Here is a 21,225-nt window from a genome sequence, read left to right as displayed (position 1 = left end):
GTGAGAATCTGATATTATTATATTATTATTACTATTATTATAATATTTATTAATAATAAATATAATAATAGTAGTAGTAGTAGTAGTACTTATTGTATTGCGTTTCGTTATTTAATACAGTATCTCCCCAATGAGTACCTAGTTTTCCAGTTCATGTTCATATTTACCACTTCGCTATTGTGCCTCCTGATGGATTGATAGCGGTTATGTTCGATTTCTTTGGCTCAGCAGATTCACTGTAAGTATTTTGTTAAGAGTGGCAGCCAGATGTGTCCGAGTTCCCACTTAACCGGAAAAAAGGATAATTGTATCATTTCTCAATTAACCAGAATTAATAAAGGGTTAGGCCATATTATAATATGGCCTATCAACTTTGCCCATCAACTTCGTAAAGCCAGTCCTGTAACCCTGTCTGTAGATGGCTCTGTACTTGAGCTTCAATCAAAATTGAAAAACCTTGGGGTTATATTCGATTCTGGCTTAACATTCGACCCACATGTACAGCATACTGTCAAAACATCTTTTTTTCACCTTAGAAATATCGCAAGACTACGCCCTATGCTATCATTAACTGTGGCTGAAAAGCTGATCAACATATTTGTATTCTCTCAAATTGACTACTGCAATGCTCTACTCCCTGGGGTATCTAAATCTACTCTGAACAAGCTGCAGTATGTCCAAAATTCAGCAGCCAGAATCCTGACCAGGTCTAGTGCAAGTTTTCACATTACTCCTATCCTGGAGTCCTTGCACTGGCTTCCGGTCAAATTCCACGTAGACTTTAAAATCCTCATGCTCACCTATAAGGCTTTACATGGCTTGGCACCTCAATACCTGTCTGAACTTTTATCGCCCTACTCCCCACCTCGCAACCTCCGCTCTTCAAATTCTGCCCTCCTTACTGTCCCCCAAGCCCGTCTACATTGTATGGGCGACAGGGCCTTCTCCTGCTGTGCTCCCAAGCTCTGGAACTCTTTGCCCAGGGATATCAGAGTCACCTTCTCTAAACTCCTTCAAATCCAGACTCAAAACCTTCTTCTTCAGAAAAGCCTTTACTTAACTGGTTCCATTCTTCACCCCTCTGCTCTTCTTAATACCACCTTCCACGGTCTCCTCTATTGTTGTATTGCTGTAATTATAATTGTGTCCTATCTTGTGAAATCTTCTTATTTATTGTTGTAGTCTTCTTATTTAGTTATTGTCATCCTGTAAAGCGCTTTGAGAAGACACCTTTAAAGGCGCTATATAAAATAAAGTTTTTTATTATTATTATAATATTAAAATTAAATGTTACGTATGTGTAAATGTGTTTTCTAGAACATATTGCTTATTACAACACTAGCAATGTAAAATGTACTATAAGCTATAAATGATTATTCTACTATAGTTGAGGGTGATTATCCTTAAAGTGAAAAGTTATGCGCTGTACCAGAAATTCCTCCAGTTTAATTTCTAAAACTAAAATGGGAAAGTAGAAACCCACATTCTGGCGGCAATATGTTAGGAAAGGCCGTCAGAGGGCGCAATAGAAGTGGTAGAAGTTAAAGTTTCACGTACTCTGATAAAAAGATAAAAATATGCAGAATCACAGTTTTGGTCTTTGAATTATATAGCCATATAAGCCCTAATCGAGAGGAATTTAACCGTAAACCTAAGTTGTTATCTTTTGTTTGAAGTCGGGGAGTTTGCATCACACTTAGGACGATTAACTTTGTAACGTTCACCGAAACTACTGCTAATTCACTATTATCCTGTTAATGCATATGCCACGGTATGGTCTGATGAGAAATGAAACGGAATATTTCATACCACGTCAAGAAGAAAGTATAAAAATGAATACGGTACATGTGTTATACTAGAAGCTCATTGAAATGCAAAACATATTCTCGAAAATACGGTAAATTTAAATTAACCTTATTATTTCGAATACGTATTCAAACTCTGACTACTATGCATTCAAAGAAATATAATTTGTTTCTACAAAACGAAAAAAGGTTTTTGTGGATATTTTAACAAGTAAAATTGCAGTTTCCGATGACGCATTTCCGATATTTCCCATGAGCCAACGGGAACAGGGGATTATAAATTTCGGGGCCAGGCGCTGCTCTGTCTCATTTTCGCGGTGTTTTGGAAGAGGTAAGAGTTCTTGTAAGGGTGGAAGGTGTCTGTATTTCTTCCGTTGGGGATAACACCCATTATTATGAACTTTTGCATTTTCATTTTTAAATGAAAAATTTTCATTTAAAAGGAAGTGCTAGACAAATTACTAAAATTACCGTTTTTTTTGTGTTGGAGGCCGATCTGTGATTGCTTCCACACCTTTGGCCCTGCAGGCCGAGCGAAACCTGCACCACGTGTCCTGAAGGAAAATGTTCGGGCTCTTATGTCTTAACACTTAATAACAATAGAAATAGAGGAGTGTATTAAGTATGCTTTGCGTTTCTTTCCTAACCATAGTGTAGTTTTATGGTAAATATTTATTCGGGTCTGTATGTCAATGTTAGACTAGTCTGTACACAAATATCGATGCGCAGTCATGTAGCTGTGTAAGACCTTCAACTTTAAAGCTTCATTATTATTGCGGCTTTCATAGTAAATAGTATTGAAGCAAAATCCCGTCCTTTTGGACCTTGTGTAGGTGCTCGGAATAACGAATTCTGTATCTAATCCTGCAGTAATTCTAAAATGCTGCGTGTTAATTCTGCGATACTTTGAGAATGCTGTGCGAGAGCTCAGTTGTTGGTGACTCGGTAACTGCTGTGCTTTTCGATAACTTCAAAAGGACTTTAATGAATTAATATGTAGAACACTAGACTTAGTGGCTTCGTTGCTGTGATAGTCGGCTACCGCTTCTGAAACTACTCACTCCCAGCTGTGTTGGCTGGGGATGATCTAGTTTCTGTGCCCCATGTCTGAATGATGAAACAAAGTGTTGGTAGGGACATCTGAGTAGTACTGATGAATCGCCAACCTCTCTGACCTGGGCATGGGCTCAGTTCTGTACACATACCAAAGTTTAGTGACTGGATTTAACTCCTGTCCTTTTGCTTTTCTTGAAAAGGGCTCTTGTGGGCATCTGAGCATAGAAGAGCAGGATGACTTCTGTGGGCAAAGTGGAGGTAATGATCCATTTTAACTCTTTCAAAGCAGCAGGGATTTATGTTTTATGATTTCACTAAAAAGTTAAGATAATAGGTTCTCTTATCTGTGGTTGACTTGCAAAAGCTAAGCTTTTTTTGGGGGGGAGTTGCTTTTTGTTACCTCTTATCTAGGTTATTGCCTTTTCTGTACCTTTGTAAGGTGGAAAATTGTGCTGCAAAACAAAGCATCCATGTGTTTAATAGTATGGATTACTGTTCAAAAGCCTGGGATGATATTTGTGTAAGAGTAGTGGACAGAAGAGATTTCTGAGAAGTTGCAAACTGAGGCTTTTAACAGCTAATGGCTAGTGCCGAGACCAGTGTCTACTTGGCTATTCGTTTTAAGTTGTTCATTCCAACATGTTTTGTGACTGCAGTCTGGAGGACTGGCGTACTGTACAAACCACAACAAGCAAAGTTTAATTATAGTTTGCATTTTTTTAGTAATGTTATCTTTTACATCTGCTCAAGTTGAGTTTTATTTTACAGCTCCAAAATGTTACGCCAGCTTGGGATGTGAAAGGTGAAATTGCAGGTAATTAAGTCCTTTGTTTTTTAGTTTACAGAGGGATCCCCAAGTTTAGTATCTTGGGCTCACCCCCTTCATGTCCTCAAAGCTTCTTGCACCATCTGAGCATAAATTCTGAATTGACAGGTTTTTTCTGTTTCCCATCACATCTTGATGGTTACTACCCTCAATAACTACATGTACTTTTAAATAGTTTTGTAATTAAATGGCGGCAATGACTGTTGTAATTCTTGCATTTATCTTCTATGATGTATCCTATACCCACGTGGTGTATTTATATGCTGGGGGGGTACTCCCCATCCTGTGTATACTTTTGTTTGAAGAAAGAGGGTTTTGTTGTAACATCTGAAGTGTTTGGAGTGTTGTCAGGTGCAGCATTCAGATTTAAAATACTATCTGGATACATTTTAATAAAATGTTGGTGTTCTTTAAAAGCCTGGGATGATTTTTGTGTAAGAGTAGTGGACAGAACAATTTTCTGAGAAATTCTAAACTGAGGCTTTTAATCTAGTTGTGCCAAGTCCAAGGTGAATAGACTATTTAGGCTTAAAATGCTCTCTTTTTCATGCAGCCCCTCAATGGTGGACCCTTACAGCCCCTGGAAGCTGAGATAATGGTAAGTTCACCCTGAATGCTCTTCTGTTGGTCTTGAAACTAACTTCCTAGATATTTTTGACCTCTTAATGGTATGCGACCATTTTAAGAATAGTTCAGTGCCCCTGTTGTGTGCCATAGTGATGACATTATTTGCTACTCTTGACCCTCAAGGATGATGAGTCTTGCAACCACCAATTGTAAAATCTGAGGCACGGAGCTAATGGGAATCCCTTTAGTGTGATTTTTGAATTTCATCTTAATGCCTTTTTTTTCCTTGCCTTTTTGCAGATGGAGATTTGAATGATCTATTTGCAGCACAGGTAAGCTTCAAAATGCAATATAAATGTAGTGCTTAGGAGTCCTTTGCTGTTGAGTGACTTATACATTCTAGTTCTTAAAAGGCAGAGTAGTGGTTTTCAGTCCTGGTCCAATCCAGCAAGTCTAGCATTTTATTAGACCACTATCTTTAGGCTTTGGAGTAAGCTGTACATGGAGCATTCTTAATTCTTTTAAAGTATTGGACTGGGCATTCTGGAACCGGGGCTGGGTATACTTGCTCTTTACTTGCTGCGTCACAGAACAAAAGCTGTTAAGCCATGGTCTTACCTAGGATGGAAGGGTGTCATTAAATCATGCCCTTCTGTAGTTTTTTGGGTGTTTGTGGCATTTGAATTCTCTTCTGTACTGTTTATGATGAATGTTTTTTTAAACAATGGGAATCTCTCTGAAAAAGAGTGAAAGAAACCTTTCTACTGAAACAGTGCACTAGAAACAACTGTGTAGCTGTTAAATGTATGATGTATACTGACTGATTGCCTTTTCTACAGATCTGACTCCTCATTGGAGAGGGGGCTGGGGGAGATCCCAAACTGTATGGAGTTCCTTCATGTGAGTAACTTTCTTTAGCTAAAACTATAGAATGCAAGTCTTCACAGGTACGATGATGGTTGCATAGTTCAGCAGATACTCTGTGACGAAAAAGTTTTATTAGCTGAGTTACCTACAGAATTGTATTAAGTAGTTAAGTAATGTTGAATTTAAATTTTAATAGTTCTCACTTTTTTTACAGGGGGGTTTCATCGTATTGAATGGAAAGGTAAGTTTGCAGTTCCTACATTCTTGCAAGAACTACATAGGCTATCAAGATACAGTGATGACAATATAGTTCAGCTTACACTCTGTGATGAACCTTTTTCGCCCCTAGCTGACGTATCTTTGCTGAACATGACTTCTGCAGATGTTCTATGGAACCCATCTTAATTCTGGTCTGTTTTTTTGTTAGGAGCCCAGAGCCTAACTGATGAAGAATGTAGAGGTAAACTTAAGTTTCTCCTCCTTCATTTTAACTGGAAATGGGGCTGATCTTGGAAATGATGATCAGAATTAGGTCTCTGATTTTGCTGAGGACTCTTCTGCGAATCTGATCCAGAGATTGCTTTAGTGTACATGTAACAAAGTGGACATCAGTGCAGACACAAATGGTATGCCATCCTGACCTTCGCTCTGGAATTGTTGCAGGTCTGTTAATCTTTTTTGCCTCTCAAAGGCAAATTTTAATCCAATGTTTCTGCATTATAGAAATCTTAAGGATGTGTTAAGCTGTAGGTAACCCTTGAAAACTAATCTTGAATAGGTTTTCTGAAGGGTTAAAACACTTCAACCTAGCTTTAGTCAAGCAAACGTCCTTGTACTTTTATGTAGCTCGTGCTGATTTTTGTTCCCCACCCCTTCTCACGTACAGGCAGTTAGCTCCTGCATTTGGAACCTGGCACTTCCAGTAAGTCATTGCATTTCTCTTAAAATCTCTAGTTTTTCTGAGCCTTTTTAAGCTTGAACAACCACTTTTGCATTGTAGTGTTAATGGCATAAAGGGGGGGCTCTTCCAGTTGGCAGCATTGTTTAAATCACTCAAATGAGAGCCTTGGGATGTTATGGTGATCTTTCAGGATCAGATACAAAGTGCATCTGGCTTGGACTGCATCTAGGTTTTATAGAAGGAGGCTTTCGCAGTGTAGCTTCATCTCTGGCCTATGTGGTGATGATGATCTCAATAACTGACTTTCCCCATGAAGTTATTAGCTCTAGCTGAACTGGTCATGACTAGCATAGCATCTCTTGCATAACTAGAGTTTTGGTCAACATTTAATCTAATGTTTGTCTACTTACAGGTGTGCCCAGGACTCCAGCTAGCATTTACTCCCAGGTGAGGTTTTAAAGATTGTTTAGCAGGAATGAAGCACTTATCCTTGAGTCATTATTGGGTTCATTAATGATGGTTCCAAATGTCTGACCTGAAAAATACATGTAGAAATCTCTTAACTGAAGAACCCATATGTACATGGAATTAAAGACTTGTAGGGTTATCTTAATCATTGTTGTTTTTTTTATTCTAGGATGGACTCTTTTCATCAAGAGATTCTAGTTGGTAAGCAAACCTTATTTTTAAAGGAATGTTAAAATTGAACCAATGATGAACAGATTCTGCCAAATGAATTGGATGATTATACTCCATACCGTTCCTTTTATTATTCTGAGGTTAACTCTTGGGCTGTTTTATCTGTTGCAGTTTTTGTCAAGTCTTAACTTTTCACCTTCTGTCCTATAGGTGAACATGGCACATGTATCCCTCCTACGAAGAAGCAAGGTAAGACTGGAACTTGGCACTTTTAACTGATTTTTAACCACCCATATGTTGGGATGAATGATGAAACTTCTTGAACTCTCTCACTGAGCTATTGATGACAATCAGGTCTGATTTAATCCCATTTATCACTTGTAAAATCCAACATGAGTTGCAGGGAAAGTTTAGGTGCTGGGTTTTCTTAATGGTCTGTTTTCCTTCCAGGACTTGAGGGCACCATGAAGATCACTGAACTTCTGGGACAATACATTTTCAAGAATGCAAAGCTGTCGCCCTGTAAAAGAACATTTGAAATGTGGTTCTAGTGTCTTGTTTGAGCTGTTCCCCCCATCCTGCTCTGTTAGCAACTTTATTTGCCAGCAAACCAACCTCTAACCGGTCACGTTTGTATCAATAAATGTTTGAAGTTTGCTTTGACTCAGTTGTCTGTTTTTAATCATTTAAGGAAAGGTGAATCAGGCCTCTCTAAAACTGGCATACAATGTCAGTCTGAGGTGGTTTTAATCATGAAAGTTGTATGCTCTTAATTGACCTAAATTCACAATTTTATACAGAAATGTATATGCTTCTCTAGGCAAGTGTGGTTAAATGGAAATTCCAACTGTACAGGTCTGATAACCATATTTTCTTGGTAATTTTCACTTTGTGTGATCCAAGAATTCCTACACCACCCACTGGGGGGGGGGAACTCAAGGTGGTAGCCTGCTCTGAGATAGTTTGGTGATGGTGTGTTGGCCTGTGGCTAAGGATCTGTGCCAGTAGCTGAATGGTTGCTGTTCGTATCCTCTGTTGGGCCCCTGAGCAAGGTCCTTAACCCCAACTGCTTCAGGGGCATAGTATAAATGGCTGACCCCAGGCTTCTCCCGTCTCTCATTGAAAGCAAATTTGGGCTATGTGGAAAGACCATCCCGATTAAAAGGTATAGAACCAATAAGTGATCTTATTCACCAGTCGTACCAATAGAGCTGGAGGTTAGGTTAGATTAACGTCCTGCTGCAGAGGGCGGGGTGGTGCTCTTTCACTACCTGGTTATTAGGTGCTGTGTGGGGTCTTCTGCTTCCAAACACTTGAAATGGGCCTGCCCACCCTTCCCGTTTAGCCATTCATTAATGCTATATTGTGAAACGTTTTAATCCAAGCCCCAGCACTTCGGTTATTACGTCTGTGTTTTTGATAGTGGTCGAGAATGGGTTTTAAATTTAGGGGGGGGTTGCGCTTATACACATTCGTGTACAGTTAGTTCTGTCTGGGTTTGTAATATATTTTGTAGTGGCTATTGCAAGCCTGTTCTATAGCTAAATTGCTAGTTCTAGTGTCTCCGCGCTAATGACGTTCTGTATTGAATACAATGAAAAATAATGTTCATCCCCGAGGGGGGGTATTTAAAAAGATTGTTCTTTACCTCACAGATTTAAAAATTTGCAATAAGAGGGCTACAGGAAACTAAACTAGCTTTTACTACAGAAAACGCTAATCATCTACAAGCAGGCACGTAATGCCTCAGATTTCCAAACCACAGGCACTTTGGAAAGGGATACAGATTTCTGCGAGATACAGATATTCGTACGACAGCTAACTTTTTAAACACCAGAAATGCAGAAAAGGAAACTATTGAAATATATGCAGAAATAAACACTTCACAGCCAACGCGATTCACAATTATCAAGTGATACTTTGTGCTGTACATATTTCCATTGCACGTCTTGCCTTTTAATTCTTTAAATTTCTAACATCAGATTAAAATATAAAATGAAATCTTTCAATTTAACGTTTACCTTTAAATGTTAATAACATTTTGCAAATCTACCCAAAACAGTTTTGTATATTTGCAGTAAACAAACAAATGTAACAAAAATTCCTTTTCATATTGCAAACTGCACACAAGTCCTCTTGTTTACGACAGCTCACATTAAAAATGCCTGTCCCACATTGTGACATCAACATTAAAGCCATATTGTTTTTAAAAAAGCAGATTATTTTGGAAATACTATTTTGCCGGTGAATTTTGTGCATAAAATTTTTAATTTGATATACCTCATGTTTCAAAAGGTTTTGAGCTTTACTGTGCGTATTTTGTGTGTGAAGGAGAGCGAATATTTGATAAAATGGCTAACTGTTCAAGTACCAATGACTCGGATGTACAATGTTACTAGTACCGCTTTGAAAACCTTTCAGTGTAAGGATATGTTAGTGTAATGCAAAATGCCCAAATTAATTTAATTGACGTGTTACATAATTTTATTATTAGTTGTGATGGTAAAATGTTTGTGTGTGAATCGACCGCATATTTACTAAATGGCCAGCAATCGGCGCGAGCGAGGCCAAGCGTGTGAACCTTATTTCAAAAAGAGAAATTCTAACGTAAAATGGTCGCACTGTGGTGAAACGCAGAAACGCAAACCGTTATTCTTTGTAAATTTGCTTTAACCCTAAATAAATGTGTTGTGCCTGGATGGACATTTCGTTTGATTCCTGAAGTGCAACATTGGCTTTGACTCCGCGCTGCAAACCCAGGAAAATACATACGCCTGTGCGTTCAAAATCAATATTCCGAGTCACCAGGATGTGACGTTTGATCAAGGAAGCCTGGTTTTTATTTCGGGGGAAGTCTAAATGAAGTGAGTCTGCACAGGCCCTGGTAGTGTATGTTACTGTGTCTCCGGGTTAATGAATGGATCGAGTTGAATAATCAAGTCCGCGAATAGCTCCGCGGTGCCGACAGTTTCAAGACGAGGTGGAAAGGGGCTCATAGTCAGATGATCTTGCTTCGATTGCTGCCCTTTATTTGGGCTGTACCTGTAAAGGGAGATTTTTTCCAGTTTGAGAGCCTTTCAAACGTGTCCAAGTATTATTTCAATTACATCTACTGTAACATCTGGGAGGGGGACTGTCAGCCGCACCAGGATGATACGAGTCAGCAAGGTAAGGCTGCCCTCCGGGTCTCTGTGGTCCTGCGCGGTCGGACTGCCTGTCCGCCCTGCAGAGGCGCTGGGGTTCCCCGGGAGACGGATGGCTTGTCTGCAGTGGTCTGATCGCACGACTGATAGATCTCTATCAATGCAATTTATATTTTTGCACTGTTGTTGGCAACTTTTTTTTTCTGAAATAATTTACAGAATTACGTTCTGTATTAGCCTACTCGACTTCTCTTGCATTTCTAGGTACAGTACCCCAGAATCTGACTTTAATTATGCAGTCCAATAGATAAGAGATTGTAGTAGCTCATCTTGCATGAAGCTAAATTGAATATGCAAATTACAACACCATTTATGAAGGCCGGACACATTCATAGACATTGGTTTGGGGAGTCCGTGTACTCAGCTGTAACATGGAATGAAATAACTTTAAATTTCGAGTTTTAATTATTCTTTGGAAGCGACGCAGAAATAGCCCTGTACATTATATAGTGTCGGTAGGTCACCACAAGCGTGGATTTTCCTGTACTCTTTTGCATCAGAAGAACCCTGGTATATGCTACTAAAATATAAAATTCTCTCCCCCACCAATGGGCTGATGCAGTCATTTCCAAACTCCTGTTTATCGGTGTATGTGTGTAGACACTCGAACCTAAATTCTAACATTCATCACAAAATTATTTGCTAATTTAATCGCTTTACAATAAGTATTTTAAGATAGTTTGAATGATATTACGTGGAGTTACTGTTGGAAGCACTCGACTACATTTATTGAGTTACAATGAATCAACAAACAGCATCTTATATCTTATCTTATATCGTTGAAAATCATCGAAACGCTGCGATTCACAACTCATAAAGCAAATTCGTGCTATGCATTTTAGTAACGTGTGCAATTTATTTTGTGATTTCTAACAAAATGTTATTGAAAGTTTTAATGTTCCGCTTTCGAATTTACGTCGAAAATTAACGGAACAGCAGGGGGCGTTTCAGGCTTTCGCGAAACAAAACCGAGAGAAAATAATGCGAGATATTGTATTTGGTGTAAATCCAGCAATTGAAGGTAGATGCTTATCGATTCATGAAACAGACACGTTAATTATTTTTAGCCGTAAGATAAGTATGTTGGGCGACAGTGGCTTTGCTACCTCACAGCGCTGTGGCCCTGGGTTCAATCATGGATCTGGGGAGTTCTTGTGTTCTCCACGTGTTTCCTGTGGGTGCTCTGGTTTCTTCCCGCAGTCCAAAGACATACTGGTAGGTTAATTGACTTCTGACAAAAGTGGCCCTAGTGGGAATGTATCTGTGTTTGTGTGTGCCCCGTGATGACGGACTGGTGTCCCGACCAGGGATTAAAGATGCTATTGAACTAGAATGTAAGAACGTCCAAAGGCTGGCAAACAAGTGGTGGCCTTGTGCTTGTGCAAATCGTCACGCAGGCTTGGTTCCTAGGTAATCTGCTCTGGGAATTGGTGAATTGAAAAATCAGAGTGAGCTTGCCTCAACCTGCTTGGCTGTGTTGTTGTGTGCTGACTTTCACTGGTTTCTGTGCCTGCAGTGCCCACAGGGGACTTCTGGTCCGTGTTCTCCAAGGACTATGCGCAGACCCTCTCAGACTGGTACTGCAATCTGGGCCACTGCTGTGACACAGGAGACTGCAGGATTATCAACAACATCACAGGTACCTTCACTCCTGCAAAAATGGCAGATCCTTTTTCCACTCAGCAATAGAATCTGGACACTCCACTCAAAGCGCTTTACAGATAATGGGGACTCCCCTCCACCAATCTGCAGCCATAGTGCGCCAGAACGCTCACCACACATCAGCTGTCAGTGGGGAGGAGAACAGAGTGATGAAGCCAGTTCAGAGATGGGGATTATTAGGAGGCCATGATTGGTAAAGGCCAATAGGAAATTTGGCCAGGATGCTGGGAGAACACCACTACTCTTTTCAAGAAACGCCCTGGGATTTTTAATGACCACAGAGAGTCAGGACCTCTGTTTTACATTTAATCCAAAAGACAGTGCCTTTTGACAGTTTTGGGGCATTAGGACCCACACAGACCGTGGGGTGAACGACCCCTACTGGCCCTTCTAACACCTCTTCCAGCAGCAACCTTAGTTTTTCCCAGGAGGTCTCCCATCCAGATATTGGCCAGGCTCACGCCTGTTGAGCTTCAGTGGGTTGCTAGTTGTGAGCTGCAGGGTGATATGGCTGCCTGGCTAGCCTTTTCCCAGTTAAAAGAAACTTCCAGTGCAGTGTTAATCCGCGCGTGTATCTGTCTGCAGGCCTGGAGAAGGACCTGGAGCAGAAGCTCCACGGACAGCACCTGGTGCAGGCTGTGGTCCTGAAGGCCGTGCCCGGCTTCCTGAAGAATCCCTCTCCGGACAAGGCCCTGGCGCTCTCCTTCCACGGCTGGTCGGGCACGGGGAAGAATTTCGTGGCTCGGCTGATCACAGACAACCTGTACCGGGATGGCGTGAAGAGCGAGTGCGTGCGGCTGTTCATCGCTCCCTTCCACTTCCCCCACGCCAAGCTGCTGGACGTGTACCGGGTGAGACGCGTGACCATGGCGACACACTTGCAGGCGTCCCCCAACAGCCACTTCCTAATCCATTTAAATCGAACAGGATTGTGCACGGGTTGGCGTACTCAGACAATGCTGTTCTTAACCTGAGAGGCATCCTTCTGGGACAGTACTCATTGTATGTTGAACTTATCCTGACCTGACACTGTTATTGAATTATTTTCGCCATTTTATTTTCAGTGTGCAGAGATTTCCTTTGTAAGCACATCTCATGAGAACGTAACTAGACGAGATGTGGTCATTCAGCTTATCTAGAGTGAAGGCTACGTGGAGTCTGAGTATTCCTGTGTATCTCCGAGTACATGTTTTTACTTGTGTTTCCCAGTGTTTGTCTGGGAATACAGCAACTAGTTCAACAGGGAGATGTTTTACGTTTGGGTTGAAATGTGAAGAAATAAGCAAGGATTGTATTACAGTAAAAGGAATTCAGTTCCAGCCACTGCATGTGAACAAGTGCCTCCAGCTGTTAGCTCACCTGACTGCAGGACTGCTGCCCCTTAACGATAGCCAGTTATAATGTAGTTGAACCATGTTGTGTCTCACAGTGATTTCAGATAACCATGTCCTAACGAAGGATGAATGACCCAACATTACCATGACAACTTTATTTTAGTTGCTTATGATATAAAATGAGAAAGAAGCACATTCTTTCACACGGTTTCACACGGTTTATAGATAAGAAGAGTGTTCTAATAAATAAGTGTTGCTAGTAAATAAACACTATTCTGTATATATCCTTAGTTATATGCTGCATAACTACATGCTCCTGTGTGGGGACAGTAGGATTTTCAAGGAAAGTGCGAGTGAGAGTCGTACATTTAAACAGAAAGGTCAGGCAGAGTGAATTTCTTCCAGCTGGGGCAGCGTCCGGGCCCTGGCCTTATGTAATCTGGCTGTACGTCTGTGCAGCAGAGCACTGTCAACACAGCCAGTTGTAATTCGGTTTTCAGATGGCCGTCCAGCAGGACTTTTTTCCGTGACAAGAGACGCACAGGAATTGCATGAGTTCGAGCCTGCATTCCAGCTCGATTCGAACTCGGATCCCAAAGCGCTTGAACGCTACAGCTTCACCAGTAAATAAAACAAAGGTGAAATGGCACCAATAATAAAAAAGGCGTAGAAAAATATGAATACACATAACATGTATTTTTCCACGGCTCAAATGATGCTGTCTAAAACTTTATATTCAGTCTTTTCTACGGGTTTAGGGCTCTGTGCTCTACTGCGTACGACTTTTAGACAGAATTCTGGATGGCAGCAGTCAGTGAAACGGGACGTGTCAGCGTGTTTGCCAAGGGGCGGGTGTGGAGCTGTCTCAGTGTGTGGGGGCAGGCCAGGCTGAGTGTTGGTGTGTGTCCTGTCCCAGGGCCAGCTGAAGGACTGGATTCGGGACACAGTGCGGAGGTGTGAGCAAGCACTCTTCATTTTCGATGAGGCGGAGAAGCTGCACCCTGGGCTCATAGATGCCATTAAGCCCTATATGGATCATTATGAAAACGTGGATGGGGTGGACTACAGGAAATCCATCTTTCTCTTCCTCAGGTAGGGTGGCCATCATACAGATGGAACATGTAGCAAGGTATTTTCTCCTGAGAGAGGGTTCTGACCTGTGTGCCAGTGTGGTAAGTGCAGGTGGTCCTCTGCTGGGAATCAGGCTCCATCTCTAGGATCTCTGTCACGGCAACATCTCCTCCATGCACTGGTGAATTCTGCTAGTCCCAAAGGCCAGCCTCCTGCAGTGGAAGGATTCCAAGCTAGTGTAGTAGGCTCAAGCACCGAATGAACCCCATTACATCAACACCAGCGACCGGGATCTTTTATCTCAATGTAAGGAGGGAGTACAGGGAGTAAATCAATTAAGCAGGATAGATTGGGTAAGTGGCAAAGCTGGTCTTTGGGCTTGCAGAACAATATTGATCTCCAGATGCTATATATTAATTAAAATAGAAGTAGGCTGCCCTATGCTTATAAAATAAAGCACAGTGTTCTTCTTGTTCCTCCTTGATGCTGCATAGCTGCCTTAATTAAGCAGTAGAGTGGAATGGAGAGGTAAAGATTCAGAATGTGCTAAATCCCCTCCTCAACTCTTTTTCATCCTTGAGTTCCAATATATATCTATTGTTATTTTTCTGTATTGTATTTTTATTCTTTATACAGTATGTTCTGTTTTCCTCCCCTCAAAACCTGTTTTTCTTATTATGGGCACTGCTACTTTAAAAAAAGCACAAAAAACAATTCTAAACAGCAGTTTTGAGGCAATCCATGACCATTAAGAGATGAAGACAACTTGAACTTTTAAGGGATTTGCAAATGTAATTCAAGGAGACAGGGGGTCATGTCACACACAAATCAAGGGCTGAACATGGCTTGGCATCACTCTCTGGGCACCTTAGCTGTCCTGTCGTATGTAGGCATTCTTCTCTGGCTTGCTTGGAAAGAGTAACAGTCCTGTTTTCCTTCAGACTCGTAAGACCGGACGGAGTACCATAGAAAAACCACAATGGAAAGCAAAATAGTATGCAAAATTTTATTCAACAACATAGAGCAATATATACAAAATAAAGTTGTACTCTGACACCCCAACACCAGGTATCGCCATTAATCCCTTTACATACCAAACTTAGTCTAAAACCCATGTGAGAATGTGGTTCTGTGTCCTTCACCAGTTCTCTATTTAATCAATAAACCATCTGTGAACCTGTTTACAGAACAGGGATTAAATTACCTCTAGTGGCTGGTCAGCTGAAGCTACTAGCCTAATTCCTGCTGCTCTGTCACAAGAGGTTTCCAAAAACACAATAGGTGAGGAAGGTGTGAGGTGTAGGAAACGTTCAGGTAAAGGAGTAGTATATCCAGATGTCTCTCTTAATCACACCCAGGCTTTACATTAAAAAATGTGGCTTATATGCTTATGTCTTAAAACACAGGCTTGCTCTTGTTCTTGCAGTAATATTGGAGGTGCGGTCATCAACGAGGTGACTCTGGACTTCTGGCACTCCGGACAGAACCGGGAGGACATTGGAATGGAGGACCTGGAACACAGGCTACGGACTGAAGCCCTGGACTCTCAAGGTACCTGCAGCGACAGGGAAGAGCCCTGGTGTCTCTTATTCCAGACTGAGAGCAGGAAGGCTCGGCTCTTGCAAATCTTCACCTGGAAGTTGAGTCTTTGAGTTAACAGATCTTGCAGCAAGATGAAAGTGTCAAAGGTGTATCAAATTACAAATTACTCTTGCTGTTGAGCGTTCTGGCGCACTATGGCTGCCGTTGCATCATCCAGGTGGATGCTGCACATTGGTGGTGGTGGAGGGGAGTCCCCATTACCTATAAAGCGCTTTGAGTGGAGTGTCCAGAAAAGTGCTACATATGTGTAAGCAATTATTATCAATTATAATTATTATTAATTTCAATTATGTGCAGTTGCAGTTGTATCTCAGAAGTCTTCAGTTTGAGCTACACCTGTGTACATCACAGACACCATACTCAATTGATGCATGCTACAGAGTATGTCCTTTCACATGTTTAATAAATTGGTATTTATGTATATTTGGGGAAGCGTAGTGATCTGTTTCTTAAGAGAGATTTGCTTATTGCTGTGAGGGAACAAAGTGCTTTCCGAGTGACCGGGTCTTTCGCCTCTCTGCTCGCAGGGGGCTTCTTTCAGAGCCAGCTCATGATGGGCAACCTCATGGACTTCTTCGTGCCCTTCCTGCCGCTGGAGTACCGGCACGTCAAGCTGTGCGCCCGCGACGCCTTCCGCTCCCGCGGGTTGCCGCACGCGGAGGAGACGTTGGACGAGGTGGCCCGGGCCATGGTGTACGTCCCTAAGGAGGAGAAGCTCTTCTCCGCGCAGGGCTGCAAGTCCGTGCCCCAGCGGATCAACTTCTTCCTGCCCTGAGCCCAGCCGCTGGGCCGGTCCCCACGCATGCTCCCGTGAGAGAGTGAGAGAGTGAGAGAGAAGGGACTTGGCTCTGGGGCTACTCCCGCAGACCTGGGGAAGCAGCGGTCCTCCTGCAGAAACCCCTACGAGAGCTCCCCAAGGTGGGAGGAGGAGGCCAGCCGGTGAAAAGAGGCCTTCCCCCACACCTCCCCCAAACCAAACCATTTTTCTTGCTCTCGTTCATCCAGATCAAAGAGGTCTAAATCGGGGAGGGTTCAACGGTTCTGCCAAGTCACTCTTCTACTCTATATTGCAGCTTGTCATCTGGATCTTCATCTCAAGGCGAAGTCACGTTACAATAAGAAACAGGTTCATCCAATCCATGTCAGGCTGCATTAGGGACTCTAAGGAGAATCAAAGTTCAAGCCAGTCTAGGTTATTTAGGAAACAAGTGGAGTGCTTGCTGGGCATCGATGAGGTGAAAGTTATTTTGGGGCAGAGAGCGTCCTTTAAATATTCACAAATAAGATTCTTTTTATCTTGTTGGAATGTAATATTAGTGCTTTGAAAGTTCTATCAAATGATTTCTTGATCGAGTTTATTTATTAGGTGTTTTTCTTTTCTTTTTTTGCTTTATATAGCACTCTTGCTTTGGTAAGTGTGTTATTGGATCAGGGCCTTAGCAACTTGATTTGCTACCAGTTTTTAACATGAGGGGTTAGTGTTTTTACAGAACTGGACCTGTGTTCTTAACAGGTCTTTACAATCTCATTTGTTTAGAGAATTCTTACTTTTTTCAAACTAAGACACTTGGCTAATATGCTAAAAACCTGGCCATGCATAATAACTCTATTTTGATAACCTGTTACTTTGCACTTTTCACTTTTTTAATGTTACAACCATGATCATAAGGACATTTTTTTTACCAATGTGCAACAAACCATACCGTTTTCTGGATACCAATGGCATTTGGTTGTATTTTTAAAACGCTACAGGAGTCCACAGAATTTGTTATTCTGCTTGCAGCTGTGCTTTAGTTACATTATATTCCCCAGACACAATTTGGCGTGAGTTAATAGAATGCATTAGTTATGATGACTTAATTTCTCAGAGTAAAATTTAGATACTGTGTATGTCTCTTAAGACAGACAGCATGTAGGTCCATTCATTACTCATTACATTACTCATACAGTACTGGTATAGGTAAATGAGCTGTTTTGTTCTTGGATGCTCAAATTGACAGGTCTGATGTGTGATTCTGCATGTGTGTCCCACACTAATTGATCTGTGGGACACCCTGCTGCAGCTATGACACAATTTAGATTTAGGGTACTCCAAATTAACAGCTTCAAGAAGTGTCTCAGGGGCCTATTCTGATTTGTCATGGTTTCTATCAATAATCAAGTGCAAAAGGTTTTATGGTCAAGATCATCTTGTGTTGTATATGTTTTTTGTAAGGCAGTATATACTATATTTGTTTTGGAAAACCATGTTTGAAGCCATGGTAAAATTCTGGGCAATACAACTGCTTGTAGTCTTGGATGTGCAATAAATTGTGCTCTTAGTACTTTGTACTTTGCAGTCTAGAAGTCCTCTATGCACTTTACTATAATGACTACAATTAGGCGTTCCATCAAAACAGAGTGTGCATTGGCAGCATCTACTGGTCTTAGCCTGGAAACATCCAGCAGCAACAATGAGCCATTACTGTACTTTCATATGATCATGCTCCTGCAACGTCCATTCATTGACTCTGCAGCCAGTAAAGGAGTGTTTGTGAGAATGAGTGTGATTGCTTATATTCTTGACAACTGTGCTTTGAAAAGGATCAGTTGAACCAAAAAAAAAAAGCGAGCAAAGCCATACGCACCTGTTAAACTTCTCTAGAAAAGGTGTTTGCAGTTGCATACCAGGCATAAAAAGGAATGAGCTGAAGCCTGAGCTTTGAGTATTACAAAGAGACTAATGTACAGTGCCTTGCAAAAGTATTCAGACCCTGTCTATGGTGTTGCATTTGGTGAAATTATTATTAATTCATGTTTTTTTTTTAAACTTAATGTTGTTAAGCCTTCTAAGTATAATGAAAGTACAGTAAATATCTGCAAAACTAAAGAGGAAAAAAAAATGAAATAGTGATTGCACATGTATATAGACCTGCGAAATCAATATCTGATCGAAACACCTTTGGCAGCAGTTACAGCCACAAATCAGTTTGAGGAATGCTCTACCAAATTTGTACACTGGCTTGGTGCAATTCTTGCTCGATTATTGTGAATCTGCCTCATCCTGGAAATAGAGTGTTAATTCTTAGCACAGAACCCACACCTCCAATAACTATCCAGAACCAACAGAGCTGCTTTTGTCTTTACTTGCAAGCTATTGATTTTGAGTAAATGAAGCTCTCACTGACTTTCTGATGAAGCTGGGTGAATTAATCTTCAAACTAACTGGGATCTGATCTGATTAAACCTTGCTACTGTAATAAGGCACTCTATACCTAAGATATTTTTGTGGATGTCTCCCATTTATTTGTGACTTTGTTACAGCTCACGTGTATATATATATATCATGTTTTCAGATTCTAGCCAGTGGTATAATGTTGAGTTCTATTACACAGCTAACATGACAAAAGCAGGATAAGTTCTATTTTCTCCTCTGTCCTCTGTACCTTTTTATCTGTAGTACTTTGTGGTTCCCATCCCATCCCCTTCCCATCCAAGTAATACTTGAAATTGATGTGCTCAGTTTGTTTACTGTATTTAAAGTATGTTACTGTCTGTCTGTCTTCATTTTTGTTTGACCTCCGAAGGCTTCAGTTAGGCATTAATGTGTGCAAATGTTTGACACCTGAATATTAATAGGAACATAGGAATGTTCATGTTGTCTTGGACTGTTTTTGAGTAAAATGTATAGTGACAAATACAATACACTGAAAAAAGGCAGAAACAGTAAGCTGTAAACCTGCTTTTTATGGCTGATCTACTATTTAAACATTTAAAGAGTTTTCTGCTACAAAACGTACAGCACTTAAATCCTGTGTTCATTATTTTGACCATAAGAAATGTCTCCTTACTTCTCCTAAAGGAGTTTTGTTTTTATTTCAGTACAGCAGGAGTCTCAGACTTATGTTCTTGAGGTCCATACTTCTGATTTGTGTTCCACCCAAACTCTGAGTTGTATAGTGGGTTTCATTATTAATTAGTTTAATTGATTCATCCAGGCTCTGATGGCTTTTTTTGTTGTTGTTAACTATAGCTTTAATGTTGAATGTTTGATCAATTGTAAAAGAATTTAAGAAAAATTTCATACAAATCTAAGAAAATACTTGTTAATTGATTGCTCAGTATGAAACAAAACCCAGAAGGCTCTAGGTACTCCATGAAATGAGTATGAGACTTTTTTTTAGCTGTTGCTGTAAATAGGAACCCTCCACCTATTAGTCTCACGAACCTCACCTTCAGATTAACCTCTTTTACATTGTCTTTTGTCTCTGTCTGCAAATGACCTCCTTTGCTGCTGTACTCTTGAGGTGAGAACTTGTACCATTGTTGTGTGTGACAGGACATTTGTTTTTTTTTTATACAGTTTGAAGGACTATGCATAACCTGGAATTTATCCCGTATACTGCATAAATAAAGTATTACTGGAAGAGAGATGGTATTTTTAATGTGTTGTACCAGTTGGAAATTGCTTAAGTATAAAAAATGGGTGTTTAAGTAAGTCTTCAGTGTGTCTTTGTAAGGGTACAGTTATAAAAGAATAGAATGACTACACGCTAAAAGGGGTGGAATTTAAATCTGGGGAGGTTATGGTAAAAGTGCTCAGATCTCAGAATTTGTTTAGCATCGTCTCCACTAATAAAGATGCATCACCACAAAGGGCTTAAAGAAGAGTGAGCAAAATATGTCTTTATGTTAACAATCTCCTACTGTCAGGGATGACACATCTCTCACTTAGCTGCATTTAATATCCCTTTTGCACAGGGAACAAAGGATTTCTGGTATTCATTTTTATTGGCAATAGGCATTCTAAAAGGCCTCCCTGAAAGTTGCAAATGGGGATGAAGAGGGTTGGAGGGGTCATCAACAATAAGATGAGCTTTGCTTTGAACTGGAATATAATATAGCTTTTTAAACGGTTTCTGTGGTCAGCCAGATTTCCCCCCTTCTTCTTAATGCCCAGACTACTATATCATACCGTGATACCAAAAGTAAGGATGCTTTCTATAAACCCTCTCTCACATTTTGACTTACACCAAACCCTTTCTGCTTTCTGATTAACCCCCCCCCGCTGTCTAGCCTTCTTAAAAATGCAATTGATACCCTCTGCAGTTTAAATCTCTGTTACTGTTTTTGAAAATCTTTTGCAGCAGAAAAATCTAACTTATTACTGCCAGACGTAGCCAGTACTTTGGTCTTTAAACTCATATGAAGCATGCTTGACTGACACCACCCTTCCAGTTTACTTATCTGCTCAAAGCATTTCTATCATCCTCATTTAAAAAAATCCTACTAGAGTCATATCATGTGTACTTTAATAGACATCCCCTGCATTTTCATTTGCATAGACGGAAAATAGTAAAAAAAAAGAAAAACACAAGACTGGGAAACCGGTTTTAAAAACAAATTCATTTTTTACAGGAATTGTGGGTGAATGAAGTAAATATGATGTATTACTCCTCACGGAGATTAAAACAAATTGAGATTGGTCAAACAGTCCTCTGAAAAGGCTGAAAATTACCTTGCCTTGTGATGGTGTAGACTGAAGCAGTTTGAGGAAGTATTCTGAAGTTGCAGTGTTATTTAAAACAAGAAATAAAGAATATTATTTTGCATTTAAAACCTACATTTTTACTACATATTAGTATAGGAGTTGGTAGTAAACTGGTGCAGGGGTTAGTATTGCTGACTCGCAGTGCTGGGGCCCTGGTTTAAG

General features: G+C 40.6%; 1 protein-coding gene, 2 long non-coding RNA genes and 7 other non-coding genes across 10 annotated transcripts in view; 9 read left to right on the top strand and 1 right to left on the bottom strand.

Annotated features, from left to right (window-relative positions):
* The first annotated feature begins 2,091 nt into the window (after positions 1 to 2,091).
* Positions 2,092 to 7,324, top strand: LOC148652371 (uncharacterized). The gene is made up of 13 exons (XR_015925305.1): positions 2,092 to 2,136; positions 3,062 to 3,119; positions 3,630 to 3,675; positions 4,241 to 4,285; positions 4,555 to 4,586; positions 5,094 to 5,154; positions 5,336 to 5,362; positions 5,549 to 5,581; positions 6,008 to 6,043; positions 6,435 to 6,469; positions 6,660 to 6,691; positions 6,872 to 6,910; positions 7,112 to 7,324. It is a non-coding gene; the product is annotated as an uncharacterized LOC148652371 (long non-coding RNA).
* On the top strand, positions 2,909 to 2,988 carry LOC148652378 (small nucleolar RNA SNORD74). Its single transcript, XR_015925507.1, has one exon. It is a non-coding gene; the product is annotated as a small nucleolar RNA SNORD74 (small nucleolar RNA).
* LOC148652377 (small nucleolar RNA SNORD75) lies at positions 3,363 to 3,430 on the top strand. Its single transcript, XR_015925511.1, has one exon. It is a non-coding gene; the product is annotated as a small nucleolar RNA SNORD75 (small nucleolar RNA).
* On the top strand, positions 4,103 to 4,170 carry LOC148652376 (small nucleolar RNA SNORD75). Its single transcript, XR_015925512.1, has one exon. It is a non-coding gene; the product is annotated as a small nucleolar RNA SNORD75 (small nucleolar RNA).
* Positions 4,949 to 5,029, top strand: LOC148652375 (small nucleolar RNA SNORD79). Its single transcript, XR_015925497.1, has one exon. It is a non-coding gene; the product is annotated as a small nucleolar RNA SNORD79 (small nucleolar RNA).
* Positions 5,202 to 5,268, top strand: LOC148652374 (small nucleolar RNA SNORD77). The gene has a single exon (XR_015925499.1). It is a non-coding gene; the product is annotated as a small nucleolar RNA SNORD77 (small nucleolar RNA).
* Positions 6,531 to 6,593, top strand: LOC148652373 (small nucleolar RNA SNORD78). The gene has a single exon (XR_015925513.1). It is a non-coding gene; the product is annotated as a small nucleolar RNA SNORD78 (small nucleolar RNA).
* On the top strand, positions 6,729 to 6,804 carry LOC148652372 (small nucleolar RNA SNORD47). Its single transcript, XR_015925498.1, has one exon. It is a non-coding gene; the product is annotated as a small nucleolar RNA SNORD47 (small nucleolar RNA).
* LOC148652366 (uncharacterized) overlaps positions 7,256 to 21,225 on the bottom strand; it is a 125,007-nt gene continuing 111,037 nt past the window's right edge. Inside the window, exon 2 of the long non-coding RNA XR_015925306.1 lies at positions 7,256 to 7,324. This is a non-coding gene — a long non-coding RNA (uncharacterized LOC148652366). The remainder of the gene's footprint in view (positions 7,325 to 21,225) is intronic.
* tor3a (torsin family 3, member A) lies at positions 9,379 to 19,943 on the top strand. The gene is made up of 6 exons (XM_088599071.1): positions 9,379 to 9,829; positions 11,381 to 11,503; positions 12,112 to 12,377; positions 13,777 to 13,952; positions 15,358 to 15,482; positions 16,061 to 19,943. Exons 1-6 carry the CDS (start codon positions 9,664 to 9,666, stop codon positions 16,306 to 16,308), a joined length of 1,104 nt encoding a protein of 367 aa, XP_088455197.1. The 5' UTR covers positions 9,379 to 9,663; the 3' UTR covers positions 16,309 to 19,943.

This window comes from Lepisosteus platostomus, chromosome 11 (assembly GCF_059453375.1).
Source record: "Lepisosteus platostomus isolate fLepPlt1 chromosome 11, fLepPlt1.hap1, whole genome shotgun sequence".
NCBI classification, from domain to species: domain Eukaryota; kingdom Metazoa; phylum Chordata; class Actinopteri; order Semionotiformes; family Lepisosteidae; genus Lepisosteus; species Lepisosteus platostomus.
This window is presented reverse-complemented; position numbering and strand designations above follow the sequence as displayed.